This window comes from Salmo salar, chromosome ssa12 (genome assembly GCF_905237065.1).
Source record: "Salmo salar chromosome ssa12, Ssal_v3.1, whole genome shotgun sequence".
Taxonomy (NCBI): domain Eukaryota; kingdom Metazoa; phylum Chordata; class Actinopteri; order Salmoniformes; family Salmonidae; genus Salmo; species Salmo salar.
The window spans coordinates 22,212,966-22,226,773 of NC_059453.1; the positions used below are offsets into that span (position 1 = coordinate 22,212,966).

General features: G+C 42.3%; 1 protein-coding gene across 1 annotated transcript in view; it reads left to right on the forward strand.

The window, feature by feature from the left end:
- The first annotated feature begins 1,168 nt into the window (after window positions 1-1,168).
- Window positions 1,169-13,808, forward strand: part of LOC106564479 (structural maintenance of chromosomes protein 3) — a 28,342-nt gene continuing 15,702 nt past the window's right edge. The window contains exons 1-19 of the mRNA XM_045691039.1: window positions 1,169-1,398; window positions 2,054-2,129; window positions 2,284-2,322; window positions 2,449-2,516; window positions 2,621-2,692; window positions 2,797-2,876; window positions 2,993-3,071; window positions 3,773-3,890; window positions 4,269-4,444; window positions 4,685-4,765; window positions 5,332-5,496; window positions 6,498-6,619; window positions 6,937-7,150; window positions 7,331-7,434; window positions 8,254-8,353; window positions 10,613-10,773; window positions 11,043-11,184; window positions 11,384-11,534; window positions 11,863-12,015. Coding sequence (XP_045546995.1) covers window positions 1,384-1,398; window positions 2,054-2,129; window positions 2,284-2,322; window positions 2,449-2,516; window positions 2,621-2,692; window positions 2,797-2,876; window positions 2,993-3,071; window positions 3,773-3,890; window positions 4,269-4,444; window positions 4,685-4,765; window positions 5,332-5,496; window positions 6,498-6,619; window positions 6,937-7,150; window positions 7,331-7,434; window positions 8,254-8,353; window positions 10,613-10,773; window positions 11,043-11,184; window positions 11,384-11,534; window positions 11,863-12,015 — 2,116 coding nt within the window. The 5' untranslated portion in view covers window positions 1,169-1,383. The remainder of the gene's footprint in view (window positions 1,399-2,053; window positions 2,130-2,283; window positions 2,323-2,448; window positions 2,517-2,620; window positions 2,693-2,796; window positions 2,877-2,992; window positions 3,072-3,772; window positions 3,891-4,268; window positions 4,445-4,684; window positions 4,766-5,331; window positions 5,497-6,497; window positions 6,620-6,936; window positions 7,151-7,330; window positions 7,435-8,253; window positions 8,354-10,612; window positions 10,774-11,042; window positions 11,185-11,383; window positions 11,535-11,862; window positions 12,016-13,808) is intronic.

Here is a 13,808-nt window from a genome sequence, read left to right on the forward strand (position 1 = left end):
TTTGAACATCTTGGCCATGTTCTGTTATAATCTCCACCCAGCACAGCCAGAAGAGCACTGGCCACCCCTCATAGCCTGGTTCCTCTCTAGGTTTCTTCCTAGATTCTGGCCTTTCTAGGGAGTTTTTTCTAGCCACCGTGCCTGCATTGCTTGCTGTTTTGGGTTTTAGGCAGGGTTTCTGTACAGCACTTTGTGACATCAGTTGATGTAAGAAGGGCTTTATAAATTAATTTGATTGATTGATCGATCACAATCATTATTTGAACCGTATTTCAAATGCAGTAACAAAGTAATCAGTGGAAGTTGGTGGGAGGAGTTATAGGAGGACAGGCTCATTTTAAAGACTAGAATGGAATAAATGGAATCAAACATGTTTGATACCATTCCTTTGATTCCATTCCAGCCATTAAAATGAGCCCATCCTCCTATACCTCCTCCCACCAGCCTCTTCTGACACATATGCATAATTAGGACAATGGATACATAACCATACAGCAGTAGGCTAGGCCAAGAGATTAGCATTAGGCAACAGTGACACCTGCAGCGACCTAACAAGATAGAGATCCAAACTAGAACACTCCACTGGCCACTGACTTTGAAATGCATGCATGGACACGCCCACAAATGTAGTCTATGATGACTACATTTTAGCAATTTTTAGTTAATTAATGATACAGAAGCATTGTTGACCAGGCATGCTTAGACTTGCCTAGTTAAAATAAGGTAAAAAAATATATATATATATATATATTAAAAAAAAAAACATTTTCATTCAGTGTCACATTTAGGAAACGATTATAAGAATGGGTGGCCTGTTTCTTCTCTCTCGTGTTTAAATATCCCTCCCTCAGTCCTTCGTTTGGCGAAGAAAATACAGTTTTTCAAAATACAGTATTTCAGTTTTAAATACTGTACCAAAATATACTTTCTCTGTCAGCTCTTTGACGTCCAACAATCTCACGCATGAGGACCATACCAAGTACAAATAATGGGTATGTGATAAAACAGAATACTAATAATAAATATGTTGTATGTACTTGTATGAATCAAGTTCACATTTATAAATATCCTTTGTATATTGATATTTCAACGGGTAAACGAGTAACATTTTATATTTCGATCGTATCTAATATTAATTAATCTAAATATCTACGCTCCCCCTCTTTTCTCATTATTGACTGTTCCATTTCATCCCGCTCGTGACGCCATTTTCCTTGTTGTTTCTCTTTCGGCAGGATATTTCAACAAACTTGGATACATGCATTTTGAACAAATATTCACAATAATCACTTTAAAGGCCCACCTTCCCTTTATTGAAGGAGAAGGGGTATTTATTGAAGTTGTTTGTTTTGCTTTCTGAGGAAAGTTCCTGATTAGGCGACCATGTACATCAAACAGGTAAACTAGCGGCGTGAGCTCCATACGACCCGATCTATGAAAATGATGCTTGCGGCCTAGCCAGATAGCTAGCTTTAGCTAAGAAGTACTGTAAATAAATTAAAATGTACATGTAGCTAGCTAGCTGGATATAGTCTACAATACTGCACTTAGAAAAGTAATCTACAACAATTTTCATGTGCCGGATTGCAAACAATTCTGGACCATGTCTGTCAGTAGGCTAGTTAGCTCAGATACTAGTAGTGGTGATGCTAGTCGCTAGCTAACGTTATAGTAGCTAGCAATATGTGGTAACTTTCTTCAATCCAGCTAACGTAACTAGTTAGGGAAGCTAATTATCTTGCCAGTTAGCTATCAAGACAAGCTGTTCATAAAGTAGTCACATTAGCTAGCTATTAAGATAACGTTGTTTGTTATTAGCTAAGCTAGCTCGGAAGATACTGCCCCATCCAGCTTGCATAACATTAGTTTGACTATTGACATAGCTAACAAGCTAGCTGGCTAGCAATTGCTGGCAGCTAATTTCAACATCCTGTGAAAATAAACTATTGGTGGATGTCTGAATCGTTAATTCAATGCAATGGTGCTGTAACTAGCAAGCTTGGATCATTTCAGATTTGTGATAGCAGTTGCACTTCCCTTCTTATGCTCTCAGGTCATCATCCAGGGGTTCCGAAGTTACAGGGACCAGACTGTGGTGGATCCTTTCAGTCCAAAGTCCAATGTCATCGGTGAGATTCTGCAAAGTTTACTCTCTCCCAAAACCTCTAGCTATCTTTAATCATCAACAACACATCACGATGTAGGTAGAGGAAACAATGGGCTGCTGCCTTTCCATCCATTGATTGACTGACATTTCCCTCCCTGTATGTTGTTTTCTCACAGTGGGAAGAAATGGATCTGGAAAAAGTAACTTTTTCTACGGTACGTGCGTGCTCTCCCCTGTCCTCTTCTGATGTTTTCTACCATATGAAATTAGAAGAATATAAAAAATGGTGATGCATTTATTTGCTGTATATAACAAAAACACATTTTTTTTTTTTCTTTCAGCCATTCAGTTTGTGCTCAGCGATGAGTTCAGCCATCTTCGCCCCGAACAGCGCCTGGCCTTGCTCCATGTAAGTAGTGGAAGTTATACTAACATTCATGGATATTATATAATCCTCAGTCTGTTGTTAAACCCATAACACTGTTATAACAATGTTATTCCCTGTCACTGCAGGAGGGAACTGGTCCTCGTGTCATCTCAGCTTTTGTGGAGATTATATTTGACAATTCTGACAACAGGTTGCCGGTAAGATTCTCACCAAACATGATTGTCACCTTTGACTATTTAGTCAGTCATGTTTAGTTTGATATCTCTCCGTTCGTTGGTCAATAAATTCACTCTCCCTCCAGATCGACAAAGAGGAGGTGTCCCTCCGCCGTGTCATCGGCGCCAAGAAGGACCAGTACTTCTTAGACAAGAAGATGGTGACGTAAGTGTCTGTTGACTACACGTTTGTTGTGACTGAGCAAAGATCGAAAATTGCCTCTCTGTTTGAATATGTAATCATCATCTAATCAGTAATCATGTATGTTGATTTTGTTCCAGTAAAAATGACGTCATGAACCTCTTGGAGAGTGCTGGTTTCTCCCGTAGTAACCCCTACTACATCGTCAAGCAGGGCAAGGTAAGACGGCACTATGAACATATGCTCTAAACAGGCTCCGTTGTGCAACATTCATTGGTTATTTGCTGCAAACATGTTTCTTTGCACCACTGTGCTGACTAAATATCTGTTCATACAACCCAACGTCTCATACAATGATATCTTAGATAACATGTTTTCCCTTGTCCGTAATCTGTGTCCAGAACAACCATATAACTTTCTACATAAATTATACAAAGAATACCTTTAATATGTTTCGTCTCCCAAATGGCTACCCAGACTATTTGCGCCCCCCCCCATCTTTATGTTGCTGCTACTCTATTATTAACTCTACCTACATGTACTTATTACCTCGACTAACCGGTGCCCCCGCACATTGACTCCTGTACCGGCACCCCCTGTATAGCCTTGCAATTGTTATTTTACTGCTGCTCTTTAATTATTTGTTACTTTTATTTCTTTTTTTTGTAGGTATTTTTCTTAACTGCATTGTTGGTTAAGGCCTTGTAAGTAAGCATTTCACTGTAAGGTCTACACCTGTTGTATTCGGCGCATGTGACAAATAAAATTAGATTCATCATGTATCCAGATCAACCATATAACTTTATACATAGGATACCTTTCATATGTTTCCTCTCTTTATCCTGTATCCAGATCACTTTATACGTAAGTTATACATGGGTATCGTTCATGTGTGTTTCTTCTCTTTATCATGTATCCAGATTAACCAGATGGCTACAGCCCCTGATTCCCAGCGTCTGAAGCTGCTGCGTGAGGTGGCAGGAACCAGGGTGTACGACGAGCGCAAGGAGGAGTCAATCTCCCTCATGAAGGAAACCGGTACAGTAGAAGAACCAAAGTCTCTCTATATGTCTACAATGACACCATCTAAGACTCTGTTCACATGCATTCAGTCACCAGATCTAAGCAGTGGTATTCTGACTCACTACCTAAGATGAGCTTCGATTTAGACATTCAAAGCGTGCAGTTATCTACAGAAAAAAACTGTTGACTTTCAGACCTATCGCACAAACTTTCAAAATAAATGTTGCTCTTTCAATTTCCAAATTATTTTCCAAGGAAAAGCTATATAATTTAGTTCCCAGGATAAGCATCTCCCTTTCCTATTACAAATGGCCCTTGGTTGGGCCACCACAGCTGTACGTATAACTGTAGACCTAAATAACATACTGGTGCACTGTTTTGTGTTTCCCCCAGAGGGTAAGAGAGAGAAGATCAATGAGCTGCTGAAGTACATTGAGGAGCGTCTCCAGACCCTGGAGGATGAGAAGGAGGAGCTGGCTCAGTACCAGAAGTGGGACAAGATGAGGAGGGCTCTGGAGTACACTATCTATAACCAGGAGCTCAACGAGACACGCGCCAAGCTGGACGAGGTAATAAGAATTTAAAAAATCAACAAAATGTGTTTATGGAGTTTGGGTCAAGAAATAAATATCTGTCAAATTGTATTCATCATGGGCACAGGATGTCTAACAAAAAGTAACTTTCAGTTGGTAGTGGTTTGCTTTTGTGGTCTGGCTGGTCTGGCCTTTCAAATTCTTCCTTCTTTAAATGGCATTTGATATTTTTGATTGCATAGTTAACTGTTCTTTAAATTCTGTTTCCTCTTTCAGTTGTCCTCTAAGAGAGAGACCTGTGGAGACAAGTCCAGACATCTGAGAGATGCCCAGCAGGATGCCAGAGACAAAGTAGAGGTAAGTGATTCTGCATACAGTATTTGCACAGATTGGCTTGGAGTGTAAATGGATCTGATCAGCTTTTCACACTACTGAGCCAAGCTGTACTGAGCTGGCCTGGTTACGCATCCATCCACCACAGTTCCTGTAACCGTGCTGAAAAGGAAGGGGGGGGGGCTCATCGTGCTCTAGCAACTCCTTGTGGCGGGCCGGGCGCCTGCAGGCTGATCGTGGTCATCAGTTGAAAGGTGTTTCCTCCGACACATTGGTGCAACTGGCTTCCGGGTTAAGCGGGCTGGTGTTAAGAAGCGCGGTTTGGCGGGTCATGTTTCAAGGGGACGCATGAGTCGACCTTCGTCTCTCCCGAGCCCGTTGGGGAGTTGCAGCGACGAGACAAGATTGTAATTGGATATCACAAAATGTAAGAGAAAAAGGGGGTAAAACAAAAAAAGGTTTCTATCTTAGGGGTTTCTCTCTTTGTGAATGTAAACCTGACCAGCTTCTTTTCTATTTCCTCTACAGTCAGTGTCCATCTTGTCTACGTGTTATTTCTCTCATGGCCTCTCCTCATCCTCCCATTGTAGGAGACGGAGCGTGTGGTGCGTGAGAAGAAGTCTAAGATCAGTGCCATGAAGGAGGAGAAGGAGCAGCTGAGCTCAGAGAGACAGGAGCAGATTAAACAGAGGACCAAGCTGGAGCTCAAATCCAAAGACCTGCAGGAGGAGCTGGCCGGCAACAGCGAACAGAAGGTAGGGGAGCGCGGTGGGGAGGGTGAGAGTGTGCGTGTCTGAGATAGAGAGTGGTGTGTGTGTGTGTGTGTAGATGGCAACAGTGAACCGAAGAAACGGGGCGGTCAGAAACCTCCTCATCTGCGTCACTGTGTGTGGGTTTAGATGTGTGTGTGAGATTCGCCATCCTTACCTACTACGTACCTACCTCTCCATCCTCGAACAGGAGCCTCTCCATCTGCGTCAGTGATAATCCCCCCCCACACCTCCAACACCCCCTAGCTCTTCTTTTCTCCATCCATCCCTCCCTCCCCCCTTCTTTTTCTCAGAGGGTAAGGACAGAAGCCTCTCCATCTGCGTCACTGATTCACCACACACCTCCATCCCTCTCCCCCTACTGCTAGTCTTAACCTCTCTTTCTCTCTCCCTGCATCCCTTCATTCTGGGCAGTGGCCCAAGGGAAGAGATCTGGCCCCAATCCCTGTGTGTGTTACAGATTAGACAGCAGCATCTCAGCGAGGTTGGATTAGGCCCACCTGGCCGGGACAATGTTGCAACAGCTTTCTTGTTAGCTTTGTTTTGTTGGGATGGTTGGAGGGGGGCAGGAAGAGGGAAGTAGGGAGAAAGCGGGTGGGTGTACCTGCGTCATCTGCCTTTCTGACTGCTGTGAGTCACATGATCCTATCTGAGTGATATGGATCAAAGCAGACTTTAGGAAGCTCCCCGGGCAGCGACCACATCAATGAAAGCTGCTCCCGGCACCTCTCTTCTTCAGAGGGGTTGGGTTAAATGAAGAAGACACATTTCAGTTGAATGCATTGTTGTGCAACTGACTAGGTATCCCCTTTCCCTTATGGTTTACATATCTAGAGTAATCACGTGTGTAGATAATGTTTTATCTGCTGGCGTTTGAACTTATTTCACTGATGACCCCACACACGTATGAGTATCCTCAAATGCCTCTGAGTGTAACCCGTTGTCACCATTTGTTTCTATTTAATAATAATGAATTCCTCCTCCAGAAACGTCTGCTGAAGGAGCGGCAGAAGCTGCTAGAGAAGATAGAGGAGAAGCAGAAGGAGCTGCAGGAGACTGAGCCCAAGTTCAACACTGTGAAGGAGAGGGAGGAGAGGGGCATCGCCAGGTCTGTAGGAAAACCCTACACTGCTCAAGGCTCAACAATGAATTAATCATTTAATAGGCAACAACTTTTTAATGTATTAGTAAAAGGATATTAACTCATTTTCCCCCCATGTAATGTTAGTTACACCTGATGTTGAGCCACTAGAAAGTGAATGAAGTTGGTTCTCTTGTAATCCTCATTGGTGAAAGACTGGAGTGTGTCCAACATGGCACCTTATTGGTAGGCCACTAAATAAGGAATAAGACCCCCTTCAGATTTTTTTTCTGAACTTCCCTATGTACCTTTTAACACCTCCTGTCATCCCTCGCTCCACCCAGACTGGCCCAGGCCACCCAGGAGAGAACAGACCTGTACGCCAAGCAGGGCCGTGGCAGCCAGTTTACTTCTAAAGAGGAGAGGGACAAGTGGATCAAGAAGGAACTCAAGTCCCTAGACCAGGCCATCAATGACAAGAAGAGGCAGATTGCTGCCATCCATAAAGACCTGGAGGACACTGAGACCAACAAGGAGAAGAACCTGGAACAGTATAGTGTATGGAACCTAACTCATGACTCATTATGCTGTAGTTCAATTGTTACTATTATGGTTGATTATAATGTCTTATAAGAATGATTTAGTTTAAATAGAATGTTCGATTCTGTTCTAGATTTCACTGTGTTCTATAATTCTTGGGATCAAGTTTCTATCTGACTGGTCTGTTTTCCCCTGTAGAAACTGGACCAGGACCTGAATGAGGTGAAGACCAGGGTGGAAGAGCTGGACAAGAAATACTACGAAGTCAAGAATAAGAAGGACGAGCTGCAGAGCGAGAGAAAGTAAGATCATGATCCATATCTTAATCATTTGTTTTGCTCCATCTTGTTTCTTGGGTTGAGTCATTGCAGTGTTAGGCAAAGATATTGATTTGAACCTGTAAATCTTCACTTCGTCTTCTCGCTTTTCTTTCTTCTTTGCTGCTTTTTGGTCAATGTTCGTTGAGTCATCATTTGCGCTTTTATATATTGATTCTAACTTGTAAATCGTAACTTTCTTTGCTCTTTTCCTTTTGTTGTTTTTTGTACTCTTTCCTCATTGAGTCATGGTTTGCACTTTAAATATTTATTTACTTAGAAAATATGTATTTACTTTGTCTGGAATACAAGACGAAGGCCTATTAGCCATGACTCGACCTCCACCGTGTTAAAGGTCGGATGGTTGTTCCCCCTTAAGACTTACATTCATCTTCCGCCTGGTAACCTTTATTTCCTTACCAGACTGTGGTCTGCTCTGCTGTGAATGTCGGCATGCCTTTCCCCTCTCCTCTCCTTAACAATGGAGAGGTATTTATAACACTGTGAGATGGATGTTGGATGCTGCCTGGAGCTTTGCACTGTGTGCTGTAGAGAAGGGCCTTGAGATACTGAGTTGTGTAAGGAGGGAGAAGACCAGAGATGATGAATAGAATATGACATATGGGTCATTAAAGTTTACAATAGAGCTGCTCTCAAAATTAAGGCATTTTCCTGGAAATGATTCAACAAAATTAACATCTACAATATTTGCCCTGGCTGCATAATTTGGCACAATGTCTTTTGGACTGAATGACAAGTTAATGCATTAAACCAGCAGTGTGTTTGTCTGTGCGCCTCCAACAGCTATCTGTGGCGGGAGGAGAACGCTGAGCAGCAGGCCCTGGCAGCCAAACGAGAGGAGCTGGAGAAGAAACAACAGCTCCTTAGAGCAGCCACCGGCAAGGTCAGTGTGACCTCCTACCCAACGAAACACACACACACACACACTCGCACCTTAGCATGCATCATCATATCATGCATATCATCATACTGCCACCGGCAAGGTCAAAATAACCTCCTCCCCCTATGGCGTTAGATTGACCTATGAGTCATATTAATTATACAAGACCCAACTTCACCTCTACATGAATGTCTATGTAATCCATATCATCTTACTAGCCTTATGCTTAACCATGTGTGGTAGTTCCATTCATCTATGAATCAATGTCAGATTAGAAAGGACACACACCTTCCCCTTTAGACATGATCATACTAGCCATGTGGTAAATCTTCTGAGGCAATCATAGATTACAAAGGTCACACCTTTACACACCCATCCATTTATATACTCCCTGCCCCACGGCCAAGGAGAAAGAATACACACACCTTCACACGGACACTCGTTTCCACACATTTACTGTTTACTATGTCATGTCATGGGCCTGGTGTTACAGATGAATTACTAAGTCCACACCATGAAATAAAGGCTACACACACACACGCCGTCGCACTACCTACTCAACCGACGTCGAGGGCTCGGCTTTCGCAACGATGAGTCAAACACTGATGAAAGCAATCCCACCTGAACACCGAAGACTCACTTTGTGACTCCATTATTAGGGAAAGAGAGAGCGGTAGTGATTTTGTGACTCAACCAATTATTAGGGAAAGAAATTGCCTAGAGGTAAAGACAGTCTAACAAAGAATCAGCCCACCCCTTTCTCCCCACTCTCCTAGAAATCTCCAGTGTGTGTCTATGACTCAGCTGATTATTACTTTTTCAGTCACACTCTAATCAGTCCTTTCTTCAATCAAAATCTCCTCAAAATGAAGTTCTGTCAAAATTCCAGATGGTTACCTTGGTGATTGCCGTCTTTACTTAGCTTGAGTGGTCCGGTCGTTGCTGACTTATAGGTAATCTACAAGACCCTGCTAGGTAAAGTTCCCCCTTATCTCAGCTCGCTGGTCACCATAGCAGCACCCACCTGGAGCACGCGCTCCAGCAGGTATATCTCACTAATCATCCCCAAAGCCAATTCCTCCTTTGGTCGTCTTTCCTTCCAGTTCTCTGCTGCCAATGACTGGAACGAACTACAAAAATCTCTAAAACTCGAAACGCTTATCTCCCTCACTAGCTTTAAGCACCAGCTGTCAGAGCAGCTCACAGATTACTGCACCTAGCCCATCTATAATTTAGCCCAAACAACGACCTCTTCCCCTACTGTATTTATTTATTTTGCTCCTTTGCACCCCATTATTTCTATTTCTACTTTGCACTTTCTTCCACTACAAATCTACCATTCCAGTGTTTTACTTGCAATATTGTATGTACTTCGCCACCATGGCCTTTTTTTGCCTTTACCTCCCTTATCTCACCTCATTTGCTCACTTTGTATATAGACTTATTTTTCTACTATATTATTGACTGTATATTTGTTTTACTCCACGTGTAACTCTGTGTTGTTGTATGTGTCGAACTGCTTTGCTTTATCTTGGCCAGGTCGCAATTGTAAATGAGAACATGTTCTCAACTTGCCTACCTGGTTAAATAAAGGTGAAATAAATAAATAAATAATGCCCGGGATGTCACAGAGAGTACTTATCTTTTGGACTACAGAATGTGGAAAATCACTATTTTCACCTACGTAGACTAGGGATGGGCACTATTATTATAAATATCCAAACGGACGTTAGTTTTCAATGACTTCCGAGAGTACATACAAAGACGGACCATAACTTTTTAATAAAACAACAGTTTGGTCATTTTTATGACTGGGCCCCATAACAAATAGAAAAAGAGGTGCCGGTAGCCTACACACTTTTCATGCATGTGGCTTATTGTGGGTCAATCAAAGCTTCACTACCATCAAAGGCTCCATGTGTAGCAAGTGAAGTGGGAGATTTCTAATCGATGCTAAATGGACTTAGAATTACGGAATTAAATTGGCTAGATGATGAGGATTAGGCTACAATGAGCAACCAACAGGTGGGCTGTTTTAATATGAATTGAATTGTAGACAAGGACGTGGGGATCAAAACAAGTGCTTTCTTTAAAACGCATCTATTTCGACTGTCTGAATATCAGAAAAAAATTCTGGATATTATTCGAAATCTTTTCAAATGCCCATCCCTAATGAAGACATTTGTGTGACGCCACAGATAAATATGCATTTAAAAAGTGTTGAAATGTTAAGGTAAATCTTGCTGTTTTTGTCCCCACTAGGCCATTCTGAATGGTATTGACAGCATCAACAAGGTGCTGGAGCATTTCCGCAGAAAGGGGATCAACCAGCACGTCATCAACGGTTACCATGGCATCGTCATGAACAACTTTGAGTGTGAGCCCGCCTTCTACACCTGTGTGGAGGTCACCGCGGGAACCAGGTGAGTGACGGGCTCTTTTTCAATAGTATTTTTTTGTATTCCTTATGTCATTTCTTTTCTCCTGGATTGGAGGACACATTGGAGGAGAAGATCCGAGTTTCTTCCTCTCTGACCTCCAGTGTGTTTTGAGAAGGAGACTGGGAGAGAGGACACAGTGAATTGTGGAAAGACCATTGAGAAAGCCAGAGAGAAGCTTGTTTCCTCAATGTAAAAGTAACTCTTACTCAAATTTGTCAGCTCATACTCCTTCATGTCCCCCTCCCGACTAGGTTGTTCTACCACATAGTGGAGACAGATGAGGTGAGCACCAAGATCCTGACGGAGTTCAACAAGATGAACCTGCCTGGAGAGGTCACCTTCCTACCCCTCAGCAAGCTGGACGTCAGGGACACCGCTTACCCTGAGACCAACGTAAGGGAATATTCTTGAATGGAATTGTCCTAAAAGTGTAACCAAGCAAAAAAATCAAACATACCTCAAATACTGTACTATGTATTTGACCCAGGCCTGCTATGACTTAGGGTCGTCAAAGAGTGTTAAGTCGCTCTGGATAAGAGCGTCTGCTAAATGACGTAAATGTAAACTGACCTATATTTCCTCTCTCCTTTAGGATGCCATCCCCATGATCAGCAAGCTGCGCTACAGCCAGCAGTTTGACAAGGCCTTCAAGCACGTGTTTGGAAAGACCCTGATCTGTCGTAGCATGGAGGTGTCCACCCAGCTGGCCCGGGCATTCACCATGGACTGTATAACTCTGGAGGGTAGGTGACAACTTACGTGATCAAGATGACACTTTAATGTAAATGACACCAATTCTTGTCTGCCTTTTACAGTCTATGTTCAAGTAACTAGAGGTTTCTTGGTGTAGATTTTGAAGTGTTTCGCTTTTTGTTGTTGTTGTGTTTGTGAGTTGAGATCACGGGTGTTTTTCTGCTGCAGAGGTGACCAGCACAGTACCATACCAGTTAGTGTGGTGTGGGACAGTTTAGTTATTTTAATTGTAATTGAATTTGTTATTTTTCTGGTGTGTGATTTTGTTATTTATATATATTTTTTGTAATTTTTTTGTTTTGTTACTGTGTCTCTCAGGTGACCAGGTTTCCCACCGCGGGGCGCTGACAGGGGGTTACTATGACACCAGGAAGTCACGTCTGGAGCTGCAGAAGGACATGAGGAAGGCTGAGGAGGAGCTGGGAGAGCTGGAGGCCAAACTCAACGAGAACCTCCGCAGGAACATCGAACATATCTTTTAACTCCATTGTTAGTTTGTTGGTTCATTCAATCACACAGACCCTCCCCTAGTCCTCTAAATTAAAGACCCAAACATTTTTTTTGTAGGGCCCAATAAAATTTGATTGTTTTTGTCTGATTTCTGGGTTTTTTCCCCAAAAATTCTGTTTTCTCCATTTTGTTTTTCGAGGTTTCTGTTTTCCCCTGTTTCTTCAGGTTTTCGTTCTGAAAATCACACACACACAAAAGAAAGGAAAAGCAACTTAATTGGAAATGTGTATTTTTGGGTGTCGTTACCCTTTTCATTCTAGTGCACACCAAGCACTTGGCTGTTGTTTAAATCAAATTGTATTAATAACATGCGCTGAATACAACAACAGGACCTTACAGTGAAATGCTTACTTACGAGCCCCTAACCGACAGTGCAGTTTCAAAAAATACGGATAAAAGTAACAAGTAATTAAAGAGCAGCAGTAAAAAATAACAATATATACAGGGGGGTTCCGGTACAGAGTCAATGTGCGGGGGCACCGGTTAGTTGAGGTAGTATGTACATGTAGGTAGAGTTAATTTGTGTTTTTGTAGCGCATGTGATGGTAGAGATTGCAAAACAAATACTGATGCAAATAACCATAGCATTCTGCCAGGTTAGCGGAGGCTACTTTGTAGTTAACGTTTAATTGAAAAGGTTTTCGGAAAAGCCTTTCCATCTAACAAGACTTTTCATTAGCATCATCGCTAACGGCTACACAAGGTGGTAGGTAGTTGCAGGAAATACGAATAACTGATGCATTCTGTTAATTTACTATGATATACTTGGGCAAATTAATCTTCAATACATTTAGTTGATTCCATACTAAGTTCAATGCGTTTTTTTGAATATTGTTGAATTCCGTTTTAATATCTGGATTCCATGATTCTGTCCGCGTTTTCCGCATCGTGGATTTTATAGGCACTGTTTTTGTTTCTGATTAGTCAGGAATATAGGCATGTATTGATTTGTGATTTGACCCATTTACCATGGTCCTGTCTCAGTCTAGCTTGTCGTACACTAACTCAACTCCCTACCCTACAGTGGACCTGAAGTGAGTCAGACACCAGAGATACTAATATGCCATTTTAGTCCTAAATACAGGTGCTCAGTAGGTGATGGTGTGTTGTCGTCGCTCTTGCGCTCAGTTGGAGGAGATTTAATGTGTAAGAGATGAACAGGTTTCGTATTGAAACGGATGGGATAGTGTGTGTGGTGTTTCATTTAGTTGTAAAACATGGGGATTAAGCAGGTAATGGAGTGTCATGTTTTGCTCTCCCTGGTTCTCAGGAGGTTGTGTGTGATTGGCTGGTTGGAGGGGATTTCATGCAGCCAGGTTATGTCTTGAACCCAGCAGGAGGGAGGAGGTGTGTGTAGGTGGATGTTGGAGGATTACATGTATAATATGAATGTGTGTGATGGAGAGCCAAAGAGGATTAGCTAGAGTGTGAGAGAAAGAGGGAGAGCAAGAGCATTGCCCTCAGACCTCTTTCTCGGTGAGTCACTGGTAGCAGGCAGCACCACGGCGTTTGTGCGTGTGCGTGCTTGAGTTGATTGTTGACATGGCATCACTCCTGTAAGCCCCCAGCGATGAGTCAGAGGTTCAATCAATGATTTTAAAAGCATGTTTTTTTTATATATTTATTTTTTATCTACACCACCTCTGGCCCTTAGGTAAGATTGCCATTAGATTGCCTGTCTGTTTTATTTTTAATAAGTCTTTAAATGGGCAATCTGTAGTTGCTACATCATTTTTTGACTTATTAATTATGAT